The sequence below is a fragment of the Falco biarmicus genome, chromosome 6 (assembly GCF_023638135.1).
Source record: "Falco biarmicus isolate bFalBia1 chromosome 6, bFalBia1.pri, whole genome shotgun sequence".
Taxonomy (NCBI): Eukaryota; Metazoa; Chordata; class Aves; order Falconiformes; family Falconidae; genus Falco; species Falco biarmicus.
The window spans coordinates 22,449,944-22,465,881 of NC_079293.1; the positions used below are offsets into that span (position 1 = coordinate 22,449,944).

Genomic DNA, 15,938 nt, shown 5'->3' on the forward strand with positions numbered 1-15,938 from the left:
TGTCAATATCACCTCCCTACAACAAAGCAGAAAGATTACATATTTGGGCAAGAATATCTATCTGACGTATAATTTCTGAGATGAGGGAGAAGCCTCGCGTGAAACGTAGGTTAAAGTTTTAAAACCCACAGTATTTAATCAGCAGAGTGCTAGTCAATGCAAAACATTTTTCATAAGTATGAAAACACTGGGATACAAACATATTTACTGCCTAATCTGGTTATTTTCCCAAACACATTCTATTATTCAGCTTTGTTGCTTGAGAGAAAATAAAATAAATTCCTCCAGAGAGAATTCTGGGCTTATTTAACATATAAACTCAAGACAGCTTAGGCTAAAACCAACCAACTTAGTAGTTGTGTCTTTTGCCTTGGAAGGTTTCTTCATAATAATCACACAGTACTACAGGACAAAGATGAAAATTAGTCTCTGGAGTAGCAATAAAATCCCATTTTATATCATGATAACATCTCTATTAAACAAAGGACAGAAATATCCCTAGATGTTACATCTAGGCATTGTAGGCCACAACTTCTGATTTTACACAAAGTTATATGTATTAATTAATATATTGTGCTTACCATAAAATAGTATTTTATGCTACTTCTGGAGTGAAAATTTATGTTATCCAACCTCAGCTTACTTCCTTTTTAAGCTCCCACTGATGTGTCAAGCAAATAATTTAAAATTTATTTTTTATGATATGTTTTGAGTTCTGTTTTTACCTTTTGTAGATGGGTAGCCTGCACTGCAATTTAGCAGTATGGGAGGAGGACAATATCATAATTAGAAACTGTCATTAACATATTTGGTAACATAAAAGTGAATCTGCATCACTTAACAAAGAATACATATCTGTTACAGATTTAATTACTCTGTTATAGATTTAATTATTTAACTGCAATCTGTGCAATCTTTTCTCTACCAATACTAATCGTTAATATTCTAAAATAAATAAAGCTATCATCTTTGCTAAGCAATTAATAAGAGAAAAGAAAGTAGCCAGAAGCATGTTAAAAAGATCCTAACAGTGAATGGTATAACAATGAACGCTAATGATCACTGATTAGTAATAGCAGATGTGTGAAGCTTGCCATGATGTTTATGATTCAGTGTATTGATACAACTGGTTACACCTTTGCTAAAGGTAATTAATTAATTCCTTGTCAAGTTAATTGTCTGCAAGTGTTTAGACCAAATATTTAAAATTTTGCTTCTCTTTTTCTTTTGGTACTTTAAGGACCTAAATTAAAAAAATCGCAACTCATCTCATTTAGAAAATCAATGACTTGATGGATAAAAATATATAAATGTCTAACAATATCTAAATGATGCTTGCATTTTTATATTTGCAGCTGGATAACACTATGCATGGGAAATGGAGGTTAAAAGTCTAGGTCCATGGTATTATGCTCGCAGGATTCTCCCCAGAAGGAGCTTATTCCAAGCTGTACCCACAACAGTACAGTACTGCAAATCTAAGAATACTGGGTACTACACAGGGAAATTACTTCCAGTGTCAAACATCCTCTTACAAAGCAAGACAACATATTTTTACATGCAGAACAGTGGAAGGGTCAGTGTAGATTCGCTTACCTGTGGTTGACCTGATAGTTGAGGTGATGTTGGATGATGCCATCGCAGGTAAACATTCATCATCTTGGGAATAGCCTGCCTGAATGGCACGCAAGTAACTGTGGCTTCTTGTTCGGAAACATCCAGGGAGGTCAAGGGCATCCATTGCCTGAGCTTCAACTTCACTAAACACTGATTCACACACCGATTCAAATTGCCCATTAACCTCTGCTTCACTCATCTGAATAAACAACAACAATGCATTTGATTTTTGACTTGCTTTTTTGTGATCATCACGGCCTCAACATCTCAAATGGACACCTGTACATTGATGAAGAACTGTTTTAGCAAATAGTTAAAATGTCGTAATCCCTTCTGATCACATTCACATTTTTTCAACTTACATCAGCTGTCTATATGTATATAGTAAGTACATCACACATGCTATACAACTAATTTTACATTTTATATCTTTTGGCATATACAGAGGATTGTTAATACATGATTTAATAGTAACCAACAAGATCACTCTGTGCTGATAGAAATCCACACTCTGCCAGGATAGGGGAATTGAAATCAGCTGTACTAACAGCCTCAGAAGGTGAGGGTGGATTGCCTGGGTTCCTCACTTAACAGCAAAGTTACTACTCATGTGGCTATTTAGTGTACATGGCAGGTTTTTCTTCCTCTCACTATCAAGGGGCTCAAGGAAGTATCTCATGCTTGAAGAAGTGTAAGTTCAGAGGAAGTGATGCTTCTGAAAAGTTTGAGAAATATTGCATCTACACTTATGTCCAGTGAAGCATGTGAAAGAATAACCATTGTCTGAAATAGGGTGAAAAGTGGTCAGATGAGAAAGTAATGCTTGGCTCACCTTTAGCTGAGAAGGGCCCTAAACCACACTCCCTGGTTAACTGGGTTAGCCATTCAGCTACCGTGGGAACATGAGATGCAGCCACTACTGCTGCCTTTTCTGCAGCAGCATTATTTTAAGTCCGATACTTCTGCCACGGGCTGTGTGGAGGAGCCCTGCCTGCTGGAGCACCCGAGATGTGCCTACCTGCACTACCTGCCAGGCTGGCCCCTTGGGGGATTTCAGCACCACCCTCCAGCTCCTGCAGGACTTGGGCAGGAGCCAGCATCTACCTGCTGTCTGAAGGCTGGGCATGATGCAAACCCGTACATTTTTGGGCAGCTTTCATGCTAAACAGGGTTTAGGCAGGCTGGCCAAGCTTAGGGAACCTGGTGGTAGGGAACTGTGTATTGCAGTTTTGAAGATGAGTGCCTAAATTCTACCTTCATCATTTTTAACAGGTTCTCTGAGATCAGCCCTAACTACCCGCAAATGTACCTGGATAATTCAAAATTGTGTTTATACAAAATCAGATAGGAAGCTAACACTGATATGACCTCCTGATAATATTTTTTTTTTTTTAAATGGAGAGTGCTAGAAATTAGAATCAGTCTAAATACTAAGTTAAATTTGTAGCATCACTAAACAGCAGACCCAGTTGATATTACTTTTTCTACACGGCTGCTAAGTGCATTTTTCATGATTACTGTTCCTAGTACATTACTCATTATGGAAAGAGAGTGAGTGCAAATGTTTCAAATGTTTTAGGATTTTGATTAAGTAAATGGAAATTTCATATGGAACTTCTGATGATAATGAATAACTGATATTTTAATTTCATGTAAGACATCTTGGCTACTAAATCTCTTCTGAAAGAAATTACATTACCCTTCATAAAGTTTGTTTCTAATAAAGTTAAGTAGACTAATGCAATCTAATGTAAGATTAAAACCCCCTATCTTACTCTGAAATATTTTGCATACATCATTGATCAGGAAATTTATGGTAATGTAGTCCATAAACACTAAGTCCTAACCACTTCTTTGAAACTAAGGTAATTGACAATAGAAAAATAAAAGTTTTAGAACTTAAATTAAAAATATAAACCATGGAACCCAGCATCTTTCTTGACTCCACCCCTGGACAAGAGTGAAAAAGAAGGGCCCTCACAAAAAACATAATTATTAAAAAGGCATTAAAAAATACCACAAATCATACAATCTGCTATTATGTAGATAGGGCAAGAAGGTGATGGTGTTATGGAAAAGGAACAGGAAACAGCAAAGGTTCAGAATTTGTTATTTTAAGATATTCACTGTGTGTAGTATCTATCAAATGCATTTGTTACTGGTCTGGAAACAGCTGAACTGTGAAGTAGGAATTATGTGGTTGACACAAAATCACGTAGTTTAGTGAAGACTGAAAAAGAAAGTAAGAAACTATATCCAGCAGGTTTAATTAATCTGGCCAATTGAGCAATCTACCTGCAAATAAAATCTATTATGGACATCTTTCCAGGTAATGCACATTGGAATGAAGAATTTTAACATTGCTGAAACCAATTAGTCATTATGGACAGCTCAGTGAACATCTCCATGCACAGACATGGCCAAAGAGGCAGAAGATGTTAGAATAGTTCTATATTACAGCATTGTTAGGTGACAGCCAACAGCACTTGCTTTCAATGCAGGACCTAATTCTTATGAAACTTTCTCAAAACCAGAGTGTAATAAAAATAGAAAATAAGCAAACCAGGATAATGAAAACCAATGGGAATGATGGGGACAGGTTTCACAAGGGAGCTATGAAAAATAATGAAAGGTTTGGAAAATGACTGTTTCTAAATCTGATGCGTGCTATACAAGATTACACTTAGATTAATCCCACATAAATTAAGGAATTTGACTGAAGGGCATTAGTCAGGCAACTAGTCCCTCCCAATTCTCTACAGTCCGTGGAGCCTGACCACAGTTTCCAGAGGGCTTTCAGCCCGCTTGGGATGTGCACTGTTCTGGAAGAAACTCTTTCACTCCATTAACTACAGAGGAATCTTTAGGTGTTGCCTCAGTTAAAAGTCTTTCAAGGTAGATGAGTTGAATCCAGGCCTGAATAGCCATGCAGTACAAATTGAATGTGAATGAATATAAAATTACTTTAAAAAAATACATATTTTTTTAACATAACCATTGTGCACAGTTAGCTACTATACCCTTAGGTGTCTCACTAAATGGTCAAAGAAAAATAAAGTAAGACATGTCTGAGAAGAGGGCAGGGCCCACCTGTCATGAAGCAACACAGGGAAGAAATGTCAGGACCAATGAACATTAGAAACTTTATGTAAAGTCCTCTGCAAAACAGAACATGCACATACTTCATCAGGCTGCTTGCACCTCAGGCCTGATTCAGATCTCACTTCAACATGATTTGGTACTAACTAACCAACATAAAACTAGCAGGGTGGAAAAATGCCTCCTTTCAGAAGCCCCCATACACAGAGTAATTGATGGGAGTTATTCTTTCACCCAGAAGTGAGGGACTGAGTTTAGAGGTGAATCACTGCTCCTTTGGAGCATAATTATTTTAATCTATATCTTAACCTGGCAGCCCACATTTGCTGAAATCAGAGTAGATATTTTCAGAGGATGAGTATTATAAGTGAGCGTGCCCCTTATATTCAGTCTGAATCCTCTAAACATTCAAATATCTAATATAGACTAAAAATCAAAATACCAGTATTTATGTTTTTAATGAAAAATAAACGGAAAATATGCGTGATAGTGTCCCTTTGCTTCTAGCATTCGGTATTTTCCTTGAAATTTTGAACAAGGGTTACATTCCTTAGAACTGAATTACTTTGACAATTCACATCCTCATTTTGATATTAATTAACCCCCCCCCCCCCCCAAACTAAACCCATCCACTAGTAACAACTCTTGCATCTGTGATTAACCTATAAGAAAAGTTATAACAAGAATTTCCCACCTGACTAACACAGCTGGCCTGACTGAGCGTGCTCACTGCTCTCATATAGCTCTGATTCCTTGAGCGAAACTTTGGGGAATTGTAGTTTGCAGAGGGATCCAGGTTGTGACCCCCAGGCACGTCACTTGCAGTTTGAAGGTAGCTCTGACTACAAAGGAAAGAGGAAGAAAAAAGGAAAGGGTGTAAAACTACAGATGGAATCAATTAGGACACTAAAGACAGTAATTTGTATGAGACACAAATCCATTCCCCAGGGTCCAAATCTCTCTATATATAAAGCGTCATAGATCTGTTGTAGTCAAACGCCTTAGCACAAGCAGAGAATCTGTCTGCAGTTCTGCTACCTAGATGATATGAAATTTTTAGTCTTTGCTGTATTTAAACATCATCAATTCTCCTGGCTATTGATGTTGAACTTCACTAGAAGAGAATGTCTAGGTCAACAGGAACAAGAACCAGAGCTAAAGCACAAACCAAAGTAACTAAAAATCTTTCTTCATAGATAAAATCTGCTGCTTGTCATCTGGTTTTCATCAGGGTCTTAGGCATCAAGAGACCTTTTATCTTTAAAGGATTGATATATTTTTACAAAAGATCAAAATATCCCATGTTCAGCTAGAAGAATAGATTAATCAGGTACCTGGAGCAACTGCACGAAGCTCTAGAAATGCTTTTCTTAGAACACATCTTCCAGTTTGGAGGACTGGGACCTTAACACCACACTGGGCCCCTTTCAGTATGCTTTCACTACAGGAGTATGTTAGTCTTCATGTTTTATGATAAATACATTGATTATCTGTCATTCCAGGAAAATAAATAAGCCTAAGAAAAGAACAGTACTTGGGCCTGAATACAAAATTACAAAAAAAAAAAAAAAAAAAAAAGTCACAAATAAGGTTTATCAGAGTTCTCAGGACCTCTGGAAATCAGATTTTAGAAGTCATGTGACACTCATCCCTAGATATCAGTGCATAAACTAATTAACGTTTCAGATAACGTTGGGTTTCCTATGGTAAACAGGCAGGTTTTATGTTTAGCCCTTAACGGCAGCTTTAACAAAAACAGTTTCCGGGAACAATAGATTTGTGCCAGTTGAATGTCTGTCAGTATTGGCAATGCAGTTATTTCAAGCTGAGCTGGCAGAGTTACTCAGCCCAGCAGTGGCTGTGACACATGCCGGGGCTACCAGCAATTTCCCTGTGAAGGGGGAAGCTTCCTCTCTGGAAGGACCAGACCACTCGGTGAATGAGAAAACCACTGGTCCAACTCCTGGTGCAAAATGATGCCGAAACCAGGACCTTTTTCTTAGACCCTATTTATCGAACACTAAGTGTGACCATAGGCTGGTGCTTGAGAAAGGACTCAGCCTTCCTCACTAATATGGACACAACCTGAGTTTGGGCTGGATGCAGTCCCTGAGGAACACTCGGGGAGGAATCTCAGACCTTTTGTCATGGCCCTGACTAGAGAAGCAATGTGTTGAGCTCCATCTTCCTCTGTGGTCACGTGCTTTGATGTCAGACGTGATGACCCAGGGCTCCCTCACATCACCAGCTGCAAGAGCAGATGAGATTTATAGATCCTTTCAAGCTTATACTTGGGAGATCTGTTCTCAAGCACTTCCATGTATTCTCCCTGACTTGGCCATCTCGGGGGCAACATCGACATAGCCTTGCTTCCCCAGTGTGTCTGCCAATGGCTGGGCTATCCGTGCCTCTAAGACAGGCTGCCTTCTTCAGTAAAAAAGGACAGGTTTTTTTTCATCTTGGTGCAAGGCAGGCATTTTTTTGAATTCTTAAGAAATTTCCCTGGAGAAAAGAAATTTTTTTCTTCCCATCTTTATTCAGTGCCTTCTATGGAATACCTCTGTAACCCCACAACAGGGGCAAACTATGTTGAAACTGTGCTATAACTGCTGAAACCAAAATGAAAATGTATGAGATCAATGCAGGCATGTGATCAGAGGTTAATTAAGTCATAACAGTCAAAGTGATTTGCATATTAAGATAGCTGTCTGATAGTGGGTCTAATTTAGTTTTAGATGATAAAAACAAGAACTCTAGCAGCATTTTTTTGTTCCCATAGGTATGAAGACAAATACACTATAACAGGCAAAGCGGTGCAGTCTCCCTAGCTATATTTAGTTGCTGGATGTAACTAAACCTCCTCTCCTTTATAGGCAGCAAGCTGATGACTGTCACCTGCTTTGTGTCATTATGATTCTTTGCATATGCTTTACTAAATCTGGCTGGTATTGTTAATTTAGTATTTTTCCAAACAGATGAATCCCTTCTGGACCTTCTGCTTGTCAGCAGGTGGCAAAATCTGGGATTCCAAGTTCAGAAAGAGTTTGTTTGAGGTTTCTTCATTAAAACATGGGCCACATTAAGAAAAGACAGAAGCAATAGAATAAATGGATAAATTATTAATTACTTCATAAACTATGTAAAATTAATTAAACTGGCTTCTAATAACTGCCTCCTTTGCTAAGTAATGCTCAACAACCTAGTACTTCATTATATACATACCAGTTCCTTGTGAGATATTGCTATCATTAAACACAATCAACAATTTCTACAGCAATAATTTCTTAGGGAAAGAAACCCAGTATTCCATGGTACTGCTAAGCAGCTGAGTTTTGATGGATCAGTTTGGACAGTACTTGAGAGTTAACTAATTTTTCATTTATCAGAGGACAGCAATTGATTCATAGGACTGTAGCAAAATAAAATAAATGTTACATTTCTGTAAAAGCGTTTAACATCCATTTGTTTAATACTTTGAATTTTTTCTGATAAAAAGAAATCATTAGTTTTCATTTCTAAGATAAACACTCAAAGTTATCTTCTAGGATAAACGTGTCAATACATGGTAAAAATGACGACCTTGTTATAAACATGATCCAGAACCAAAACACCATAGAACCAGAAGTTAGATGGGAAAGTTGCTCTTAAATGTCATTATCTGTTGCTCAAGGAACTTGCATGCTTGCCAACAGCACTACAAAACACATGCCACATGTGACATTGCTAAATGCTGACTTTTTTATGATATCCACTCTATCTATAAGCTTAGGAATAAAATTTTTGACTTCATTTCCAAAACTCCACAACTCTATCACGTTGGTAAAAGAAAGTAATAAGATCATCTATTATAGAGCATAAAAGAAAATATCTCAGTTGATCACTGAAGAAGGGCAAGACAAGCATGAGCACATGAGATGGTTTGACAGTTTGTTTCCAGGAACGCAAAACAAATACACACATTAACATCAAGGAGATGACTAAAGTTTGGTACCATGGAAAAGGAGCAAGAGGATGAGATGAACAGGAAAAATTAAATTGGCATGTTTGTTGTCTTCCCATTTGCTTTTCTAAAGAGACAAGCTCTTAGAAATGGATTCCCTCTTAAAAGTGCTTTTGCTCTCAAGGTTTGTTTGCCCCTTTCCGTTGGGTTCATAGGAAGTCCAGGGCAGGTAGGAGGAGGTCTTTAAATTTAATGAGAAGTATCTTAGCTGCAAGCAAGGCTAAAATCCTAGAGAAATGTTTGGGAATAAGGCAGTCCCATGTAATGACCTTGCAGGTCTTGAGAACCTCTGCTCTAAAAGTGAAGCTTTAAGACTCCCAGTGAAGCTAGCTAAATCTGCAACAGCACTTTCAGTGCTCAGCAGATTCCCTGAGTGTATTCAAGGACAAAATACTGTAACATAACCACATAAAGTGAGCTATAGCATGGCACACTGAACTGGGACAGTATATCTGATAGCATATCTGGGATAGCATGTCACCCTGATATAGAATGAACGACAAAGAGGTTACGCTGCATATTCCAACAGCAAAAAATAGACAAAGAATAAGGAAAGAGGCAGCAGTCCAAAAAAACCCCCAAACACCTAAAGAGCTCCTGCTTAGCAGTTTCTAAGTCTTGCATCACAGCCTCCCTTTTCTTGCATTCCTCTAGTTTGCAAAAACTCAGGCCTCTGCATCCAAATCTCATATGCGTCTGCTGCTTCTGTCTGAAAGCTGCCCCAGAACTCATATTTACCAAAACCCTGAAGTATAATTCTCCTTCATTCTTGACCAACCCAGATCCCAATCCTTACTGCTCCGTAGAATCCTCTTAATTCCCAGCTCATAGTTGTCCTGTTCAAGATCTTCCAAAACACCATCACAAAAGCCAGCAATTGGGCCACTTCTCCTACTTCTGTCCTCTGCAGCTTTTGAAACTACCCTGAACGCCCCTGTCAGCAGAGTCCAGCTCACCCGTGCTACAGCCATCTAATCCGGCTCCCTCACTGCTGACATTGGCTTCAACAAAAACACAAACTCTTCTCCTTCTTGCGCAAACTAACTGTTCTTCCCAGCAACTCACCAAGAATGAAATTTAAGAGCTTAATGGAGGAAAATAACTGCTGGAAAATTCCTGTTATTTCAGCCTTACAAGCAACATGATGAGCTAACAAAAACAAACACACACACAAAAAAGAAACAAAAAAGGACAATTTTTTACTTTTTTCATTCCAGAAAAATTTTCTTCTGTGTTTTGCCATGTCTTGTAGCTGTTCTTAACAGAACTCAGTACAGTAAAAATGTAGGAAGAAGTTGAAGTTTACTTGTATTGTAATCAAAAACATTAGGTAACATTTGCCAAGAGATTTCAGGAGATGGAAGAGCATGTCCACATCTCCGTAACTTTTCCCCACTTATGCCATTGTAACAGAAGACTTGTAAAACTGGAAAGCTATTTAGAATGTGTTTTAATGAAAGAAACAATCATGTAAGCTAATCCAATAGCTGCAATCGAGCTTTAAATAACGGTAAGGGAAAGACTCTTATTTTCTCATCTTTAGCCATCTATTATTTAGCCATCTACTTCCTCCTGTATTAACTGTGTATTTTTAAAAGGAGTAGGATGCTTGCTTTGCTGTATAGACAGTAGCTAGTTAACTTTGGGACATTTTTTCCCGCATTACATTGCTTAATATAACTTCTGGAAAGTTTATATGTCCCTGGATAGTGTCTGAAGCAGCCCAACGACTTCAGCAATTAGTGCTGGGGGATCTGTGCACTGCAGCACCTTGCACCACCCGCCTGAAGTCTATCGCTTTGTGTGGTACTCAGCTCATGCTTTGTCATCACTGAGTTCAGATGCTGATGAACACCCAGCATGGTTTGTAGCATGTTTCCTGAATTTTCTTGTCATTGCTGTATGACAAGCATTACCATAAGGTAGAATTACAACACGCAGGACTCTACGGTGACTTATGCAACCATTGTATGTTTTGCAGAAGACAAACCTTTTTGTCATTTGATGAAAAGGTATGTATGATAGTAAAACAACATGGTTTCACTTCTAGGGCACCTTGAAATGACAGATTTAGAGGCTGACATGGTTTTACAGCTTATAGCTAAGCCAGGGTCAAAACAAAACAAAGAAACCTCCTGACTTCTCCCTACAAATTCAGATTCCTGAGCAGCTGTACTTGATAGTCAAGACAACCCTAGTGCGAACATGGGGTGTGAGTCCTGATAAAGGGATTGCTGTCACACTGTTTTGTTTGTGGTTTCGGGTTTTTTTCCATTTTTTTTTTTGTTTGTGTTTGGTTTTTTTTACTGTGTGTATTATTTTCTAATAAGTAATTGATATATACTTTGTCACAAACTTTCTATGTTTGTATAAAAATATGAACATGATGTCAGCAACGCAGAAAACATTATGCACTTGCCAAGGTCATTCCTTGATTTACTCACATTCAAAATAGTAATTATGACCACTCCCCAGAGTACCTGTTTTCTGTCAAATGTTCAGCCACCAGTGCACCCTGGTCAAGAAGGTACCGAAAGTGAATTAAAATCTTCCTAGGCTTCTAAAATTGCAGCAAGAAAGTCACCTTCTGACTCTGAATGGGTCTATCAGGTTTATTAAGGAAGCATCAGATATAAAGAAAGTCCATTTGCCATCAAATTATTTTTTGGAATTTAATATTCTAAAATCATCCCTTTTTATTTTCATGATCATGCCTGCATTTGTCCAAAAATCTGAGAATGAATGGGAACAATAAAGCAAGTACAATCACTTCTGTTTAAATCAGTATATGCGATTCAGAAGTATCATTCTGGGACAAAAAGATAAAATTTGTAAAAGAATTCATCTTGGGCACCTAAAAGGGAAGTGCATTAGGATTAGCAAGGTAGCATAAGTTATCAAAACCTATTTTATTGAGAGATTTGCATTTCAATGGATATTCATTTCTCTATCTGGATCTATCTTAACTATGTCTTTGTAGGTACATGAAATAACTCATCGACCAGAATCTAATGATTAAGCTTAGCTAGCAGTGCCATTGTATAGCAGCTGCGAGTTATACTGTGTCTCCGTGGAGAGAGGTGCTGAAGTCAATAGAGCTCTGCAAAGGGGCACAGATGTAGCTCCATGCAGCCCATTGGGGAGCTCAGAGTATAGACATTAAGTCTGATTCTCCCTTCAGAATAGCACAGTTAGTCTGGTTCTTTGAAAAAAAAAAAAAGTACACATAAATCTGGTAAATTTATCTGTAGCAAAGAATTTGGTTTTTAATCTTTGTCAGACTGGAGCTTCTCTTTGATCAGTGATAGATATGAGAATTTGGGACAGATTAAACTTTTAAGATACTATATATTTCATCATTGACCTACAGCCTTTTTTAAAAAAGGTGCCTAGAAGATATTGAACATCTAATTTGCTACAGGAACATGTTAGCAAAGAGGTGGAGACCGCTGTTTCTGTCCTTATGAAATGCCTACTAATCACTGGTAGAAGAGAACCTTTCTCATCAGTAAGTATTTAGGGATTTTGTAGAACACAAAGCAGAAGAGAATGAGAGGAAATCATCTGGAATAGTTAAAGTCTGGTGGTTTGCTCACTCCTTGTAAAGATACAGAGGATGTAGGCTCAATCAAGCCTGTACTCCAAATCATGCAGAATGTACATGTAATAAAAAAAGTCTGATGTAGGAAATCTAAACTCAGAGCTTTTGTTTGTAAGAGGTGACAGATGTGCCCATATAGCTAATCCTAAAAGTCTTGTTCCAATATGCTATTTTGAGCTTGCCCTGGAGAGTAGGCAGCGAACTGGTCAGCAACAACAAAACTCAGGCAAATGTTACAGCAAAAATTTAGAGGCATTTAAAGCATCATGTAGCAGTTCAGTAAGTGGATCTGAGGATCTAAGCAGGACTCAGATATTGGATGTATGCTCCTATATCCCTTTATGGAATTGTAATAGTCACAATTTTCTTCAGGAAGCTATCTCCCTTTTCTTTTCTTTGCTTTTGGTACATATACATGTATACATGTGAAAAATCATAATTAGGCAGATCACATGTAGACTACAGACCATCGGGACTCAGCAAAGCATCTGAACATGAGTTTAAATTAAACACACATGTAAGTCCATTAAAGCCAATAGGTCTTAAGCAAATAAGTGAACCTTCTTAATGCTGAAGATATTAATGAGACTGTAATTTCTGGGGAAAAAAAACCCAGTAGAATTGGAAGAAGTGAAAATATATACATGATTTCTGCTTTTTAACCAAAAGCATCTTAATTTTCAAATCCTTGCCTGAAGAAGTCTTTCTACACACATACTTTCTAGCCTCATTTAGTTTTTATTAAAAACTAATCAAACGAGAAAAGCAGCTTTTGATCCTTTTGAAATGAAAACTAACATATTTGTTGAAAGCAGGAATGAATAAGCACCAGAAACACACTCTCTTGGACCTCAGTACCTGTGGTTGTGAGACTGGCCTGAATCTTACTGTGTTTTCACCGCAATCCATCACATAATTGCATCTTTCTGACCAAAGCCTATTTTATTCCTGAGAAGACTCTGCACTTTGTTCAGAGCCTTAGGATCCCCTTTCCTCATCCAGGGTGATACATTTCAGCACTACAACATAAAGCTGGTATTTGCTACAATGAGGCAGGAAATCTGGGCTCAATTACTCCCCGAGTTTCACACTATGCTACTTCTAAGAGGACAAGGTGCCTAACACTGCTTAAGAACATTTCCTATTACTGTGCAAAGGGAGAAAGGATGGGAACCATCTTCTGAGCCCATAAAAGATACTTCCTAGGTAGCCAGATGACTAGCTGCCCTTCATCAGCATTCACTCTTAACCCTGAGGACTAATCTAACCCAGATCTTATTGACTGCAGCAGAGAACACTATCACTGTGCCAGTGGCCCAATGATTGCATTATTAGTTGATAAGGCTTTGTAATTAGCCCTCAAACTCTCCTCAGTAAATCTCCAATTTCACCCCTCAGAGACTCTGAGTAGATGCTACTACACTATAGGGCCTCAGAAAGCTACTAATGAAGTGTGTAATGAGGCTTTTTAGAGTCAGAAGACTGAGGAAAAAACAAATAAAAAGCATATAAAAGATGAGGGTTACTTTTCTAGCAATTTTTCTGATCTCTTCAATTGAAAACATTTCTCAGGAAAGGCTTCAAAACCATTTCTAATTTAAAATGCAGAAGATGAGTTAATGGTAAATTGAAGTTTACCTTTGAAAATTAACAAAGGCTTGCATCACTGGTGTGCAGCACTGAAATAGGACATTAATTTCTGTAGCAAGGAAGCTGTGCTTAAACTCTCAATCTGTAATGTTTTTGCATCATACCCACTTTTCCACATATGCACACTTACCTACAGCCTGCAACATCAAGACTTCTCTCTGGGTACTTACCAAGTGGCAAGTACCCACACATTCGTCCATCACTAAATGATATGGTACTGGCACTGTCATGGGCAAAGACGGATGAAGAGACAGAGGTTTGGTCTCATGCAGTGCTTCCAAACTTGTCATTTGGTTTTCATTTTCTCATGTTTTAAGTGTGCTACGGTTAGCACATATGGTTACAAATGGTAAGATTTTTTTTTTTTAACGGAGATTTCCCACATGCTTTAGAGAAGCCTGTGCTGTTCCATGATTCCTGCTGAGCCAAGGGCTCTGGCATTTAAGTGCTGTCAGATCTTGTTGCAGTTTAACTCCCCTGCTGTGTGCTTTGGGGACGTTTTTGTTATAATAGAGTCTGCAGAACAGAACATGTGGGTATGCATCAGGTCATAGTCCAGATATTCTTTAAGTCAGCATAAGTTAGTATGGCCATGGAAAGATGCAATCTCTTACTCTGAAATGGGGAAGAGCAGGGAAAGGTTAATTTTCATTCAGATCACTGATTTGATCTGGTTTACCATAAGCGCAGAAAACATGTCAACCATTTCAGGTCTTACTTAGGTGTATTATCTTCAAATACCGAATAAAATGTTTTTTGAGCCAAGATACCAGACTGTGAAGAAGAGCGGCTGAGATACGGACATGCATTGTGCATGTCAATTGTGCTGTGGGCTTTAATGATGTCCAGTGCACTAAACATCTGAGGGAGGCACAGCTGCTTTCTCTGTGACTGTGACTCAGAGTTCCAGACACTTCCATCCAGGGGCCCAAACCTGGCAGAGGGTTAGATGGAGAATATAGCCAAGACAAATTAAAGCACCACTGGTACTGTACTGCAGTAGTCCACCAAATGGTTTGTGCTATGGCAGATTTCCTTCCTCAATGAAAGACCACATTTTTGTACTACCGATCTGCTCACATGCCTTTCTGTCTGCTCACCCATCAGCTTAAGGTATCTGGACTACCCATCATCACAGTAAAGTCGGCTATCAGAGGGGTTCACAAAACAAAAATACACATTGATGTCACTGATTTTATTTTACTGTAGCTTAACCTATTTCATCTTCACATTTGCAGCATCTAGTTTCCTATGAGTCACTTCAGAGCCTAATGGAAACTGCAGCACAGCACAACTACCCATTTGCATGAGTGATAACAGTATGGTCTTCAAATAGAGCGTGTTGACTTTGGGCTAAATGCTATTGTTATCCCTTTTGACTAAATGGTTAGATGGTTTTTAGAGTCTTTTGCAACACTTCAAAAAGGAGATACTGAAAATGAAACTTGCTATTTCTACAGTGCTATCTTGTGCATTTACATAATTGGTATATTAAATACTCTTTTCTTGGAAATCAGAAGCATCAAATAACTGGAATATCATCCTCAGTCATAGAATTGTTTTTCCATCACATAGTCCCAAAGTCTTGTTGCCTTTTCAGCTTTCCTTTCTGGATCCCAGTGTCTCTGATGCTTCCATCTCTCATCTTTCTTGTTTTTGTCACAAAGACAGAGACATGACATTTACTAGGTTGGAAGGATACCCTTCCAAATCCCATGGGTCAGTCTCTCTTCCAGGACTGCACAAAACTTATTTAGGACAAACATTCCTTTTGTTTCAGCTACCAGTTCCATACATTGTTCAGCTGTTTTGACCTTACTGTAAATGAAAATACCTAGCAGCACACTACCTACCTTCTACAAACTACCTTCTGCAAACTACCTTCCAACACAGTTTAACTCCATTCCCAGCAGCATCACAGCACAGCAGAAAGAAATAGACTGGACTGAAGTAGCTTGCATTTCACCTCCA

At 38.3% G+C, this 15,938-nt stretch overlaps 1 protein-coding gene across 1 annotated transcript in view; it reads right to left on the reverse strand.

Moving 5' to 3' along the window:
- DLGAP2 (DLG associated protein 2) overlaps positions 1 to 15,938 on the reverse strand; it is a 109,572-nt gene that overhangs the window by 55,756 nt on the left and 37,878 nt on the right. Inside the window, exons 4-5 of the mRNA XM_056344472.1 lie at positions 5,411 to 5,558; positions 1,597 to 1,816 (exon numbers count right to left, since the gene is read on the reverse strand). Of these exons, the coding sequence (XP_056200447.1) occupies positions 1,597 to 1,816; positions 5,411 to 5,558 (368 nt within the window). The remainder of the gene's footprint in view (positions 1 to 1,596; positions 1,817 to 5,410; positions 5,559 to 15,938) is intronic.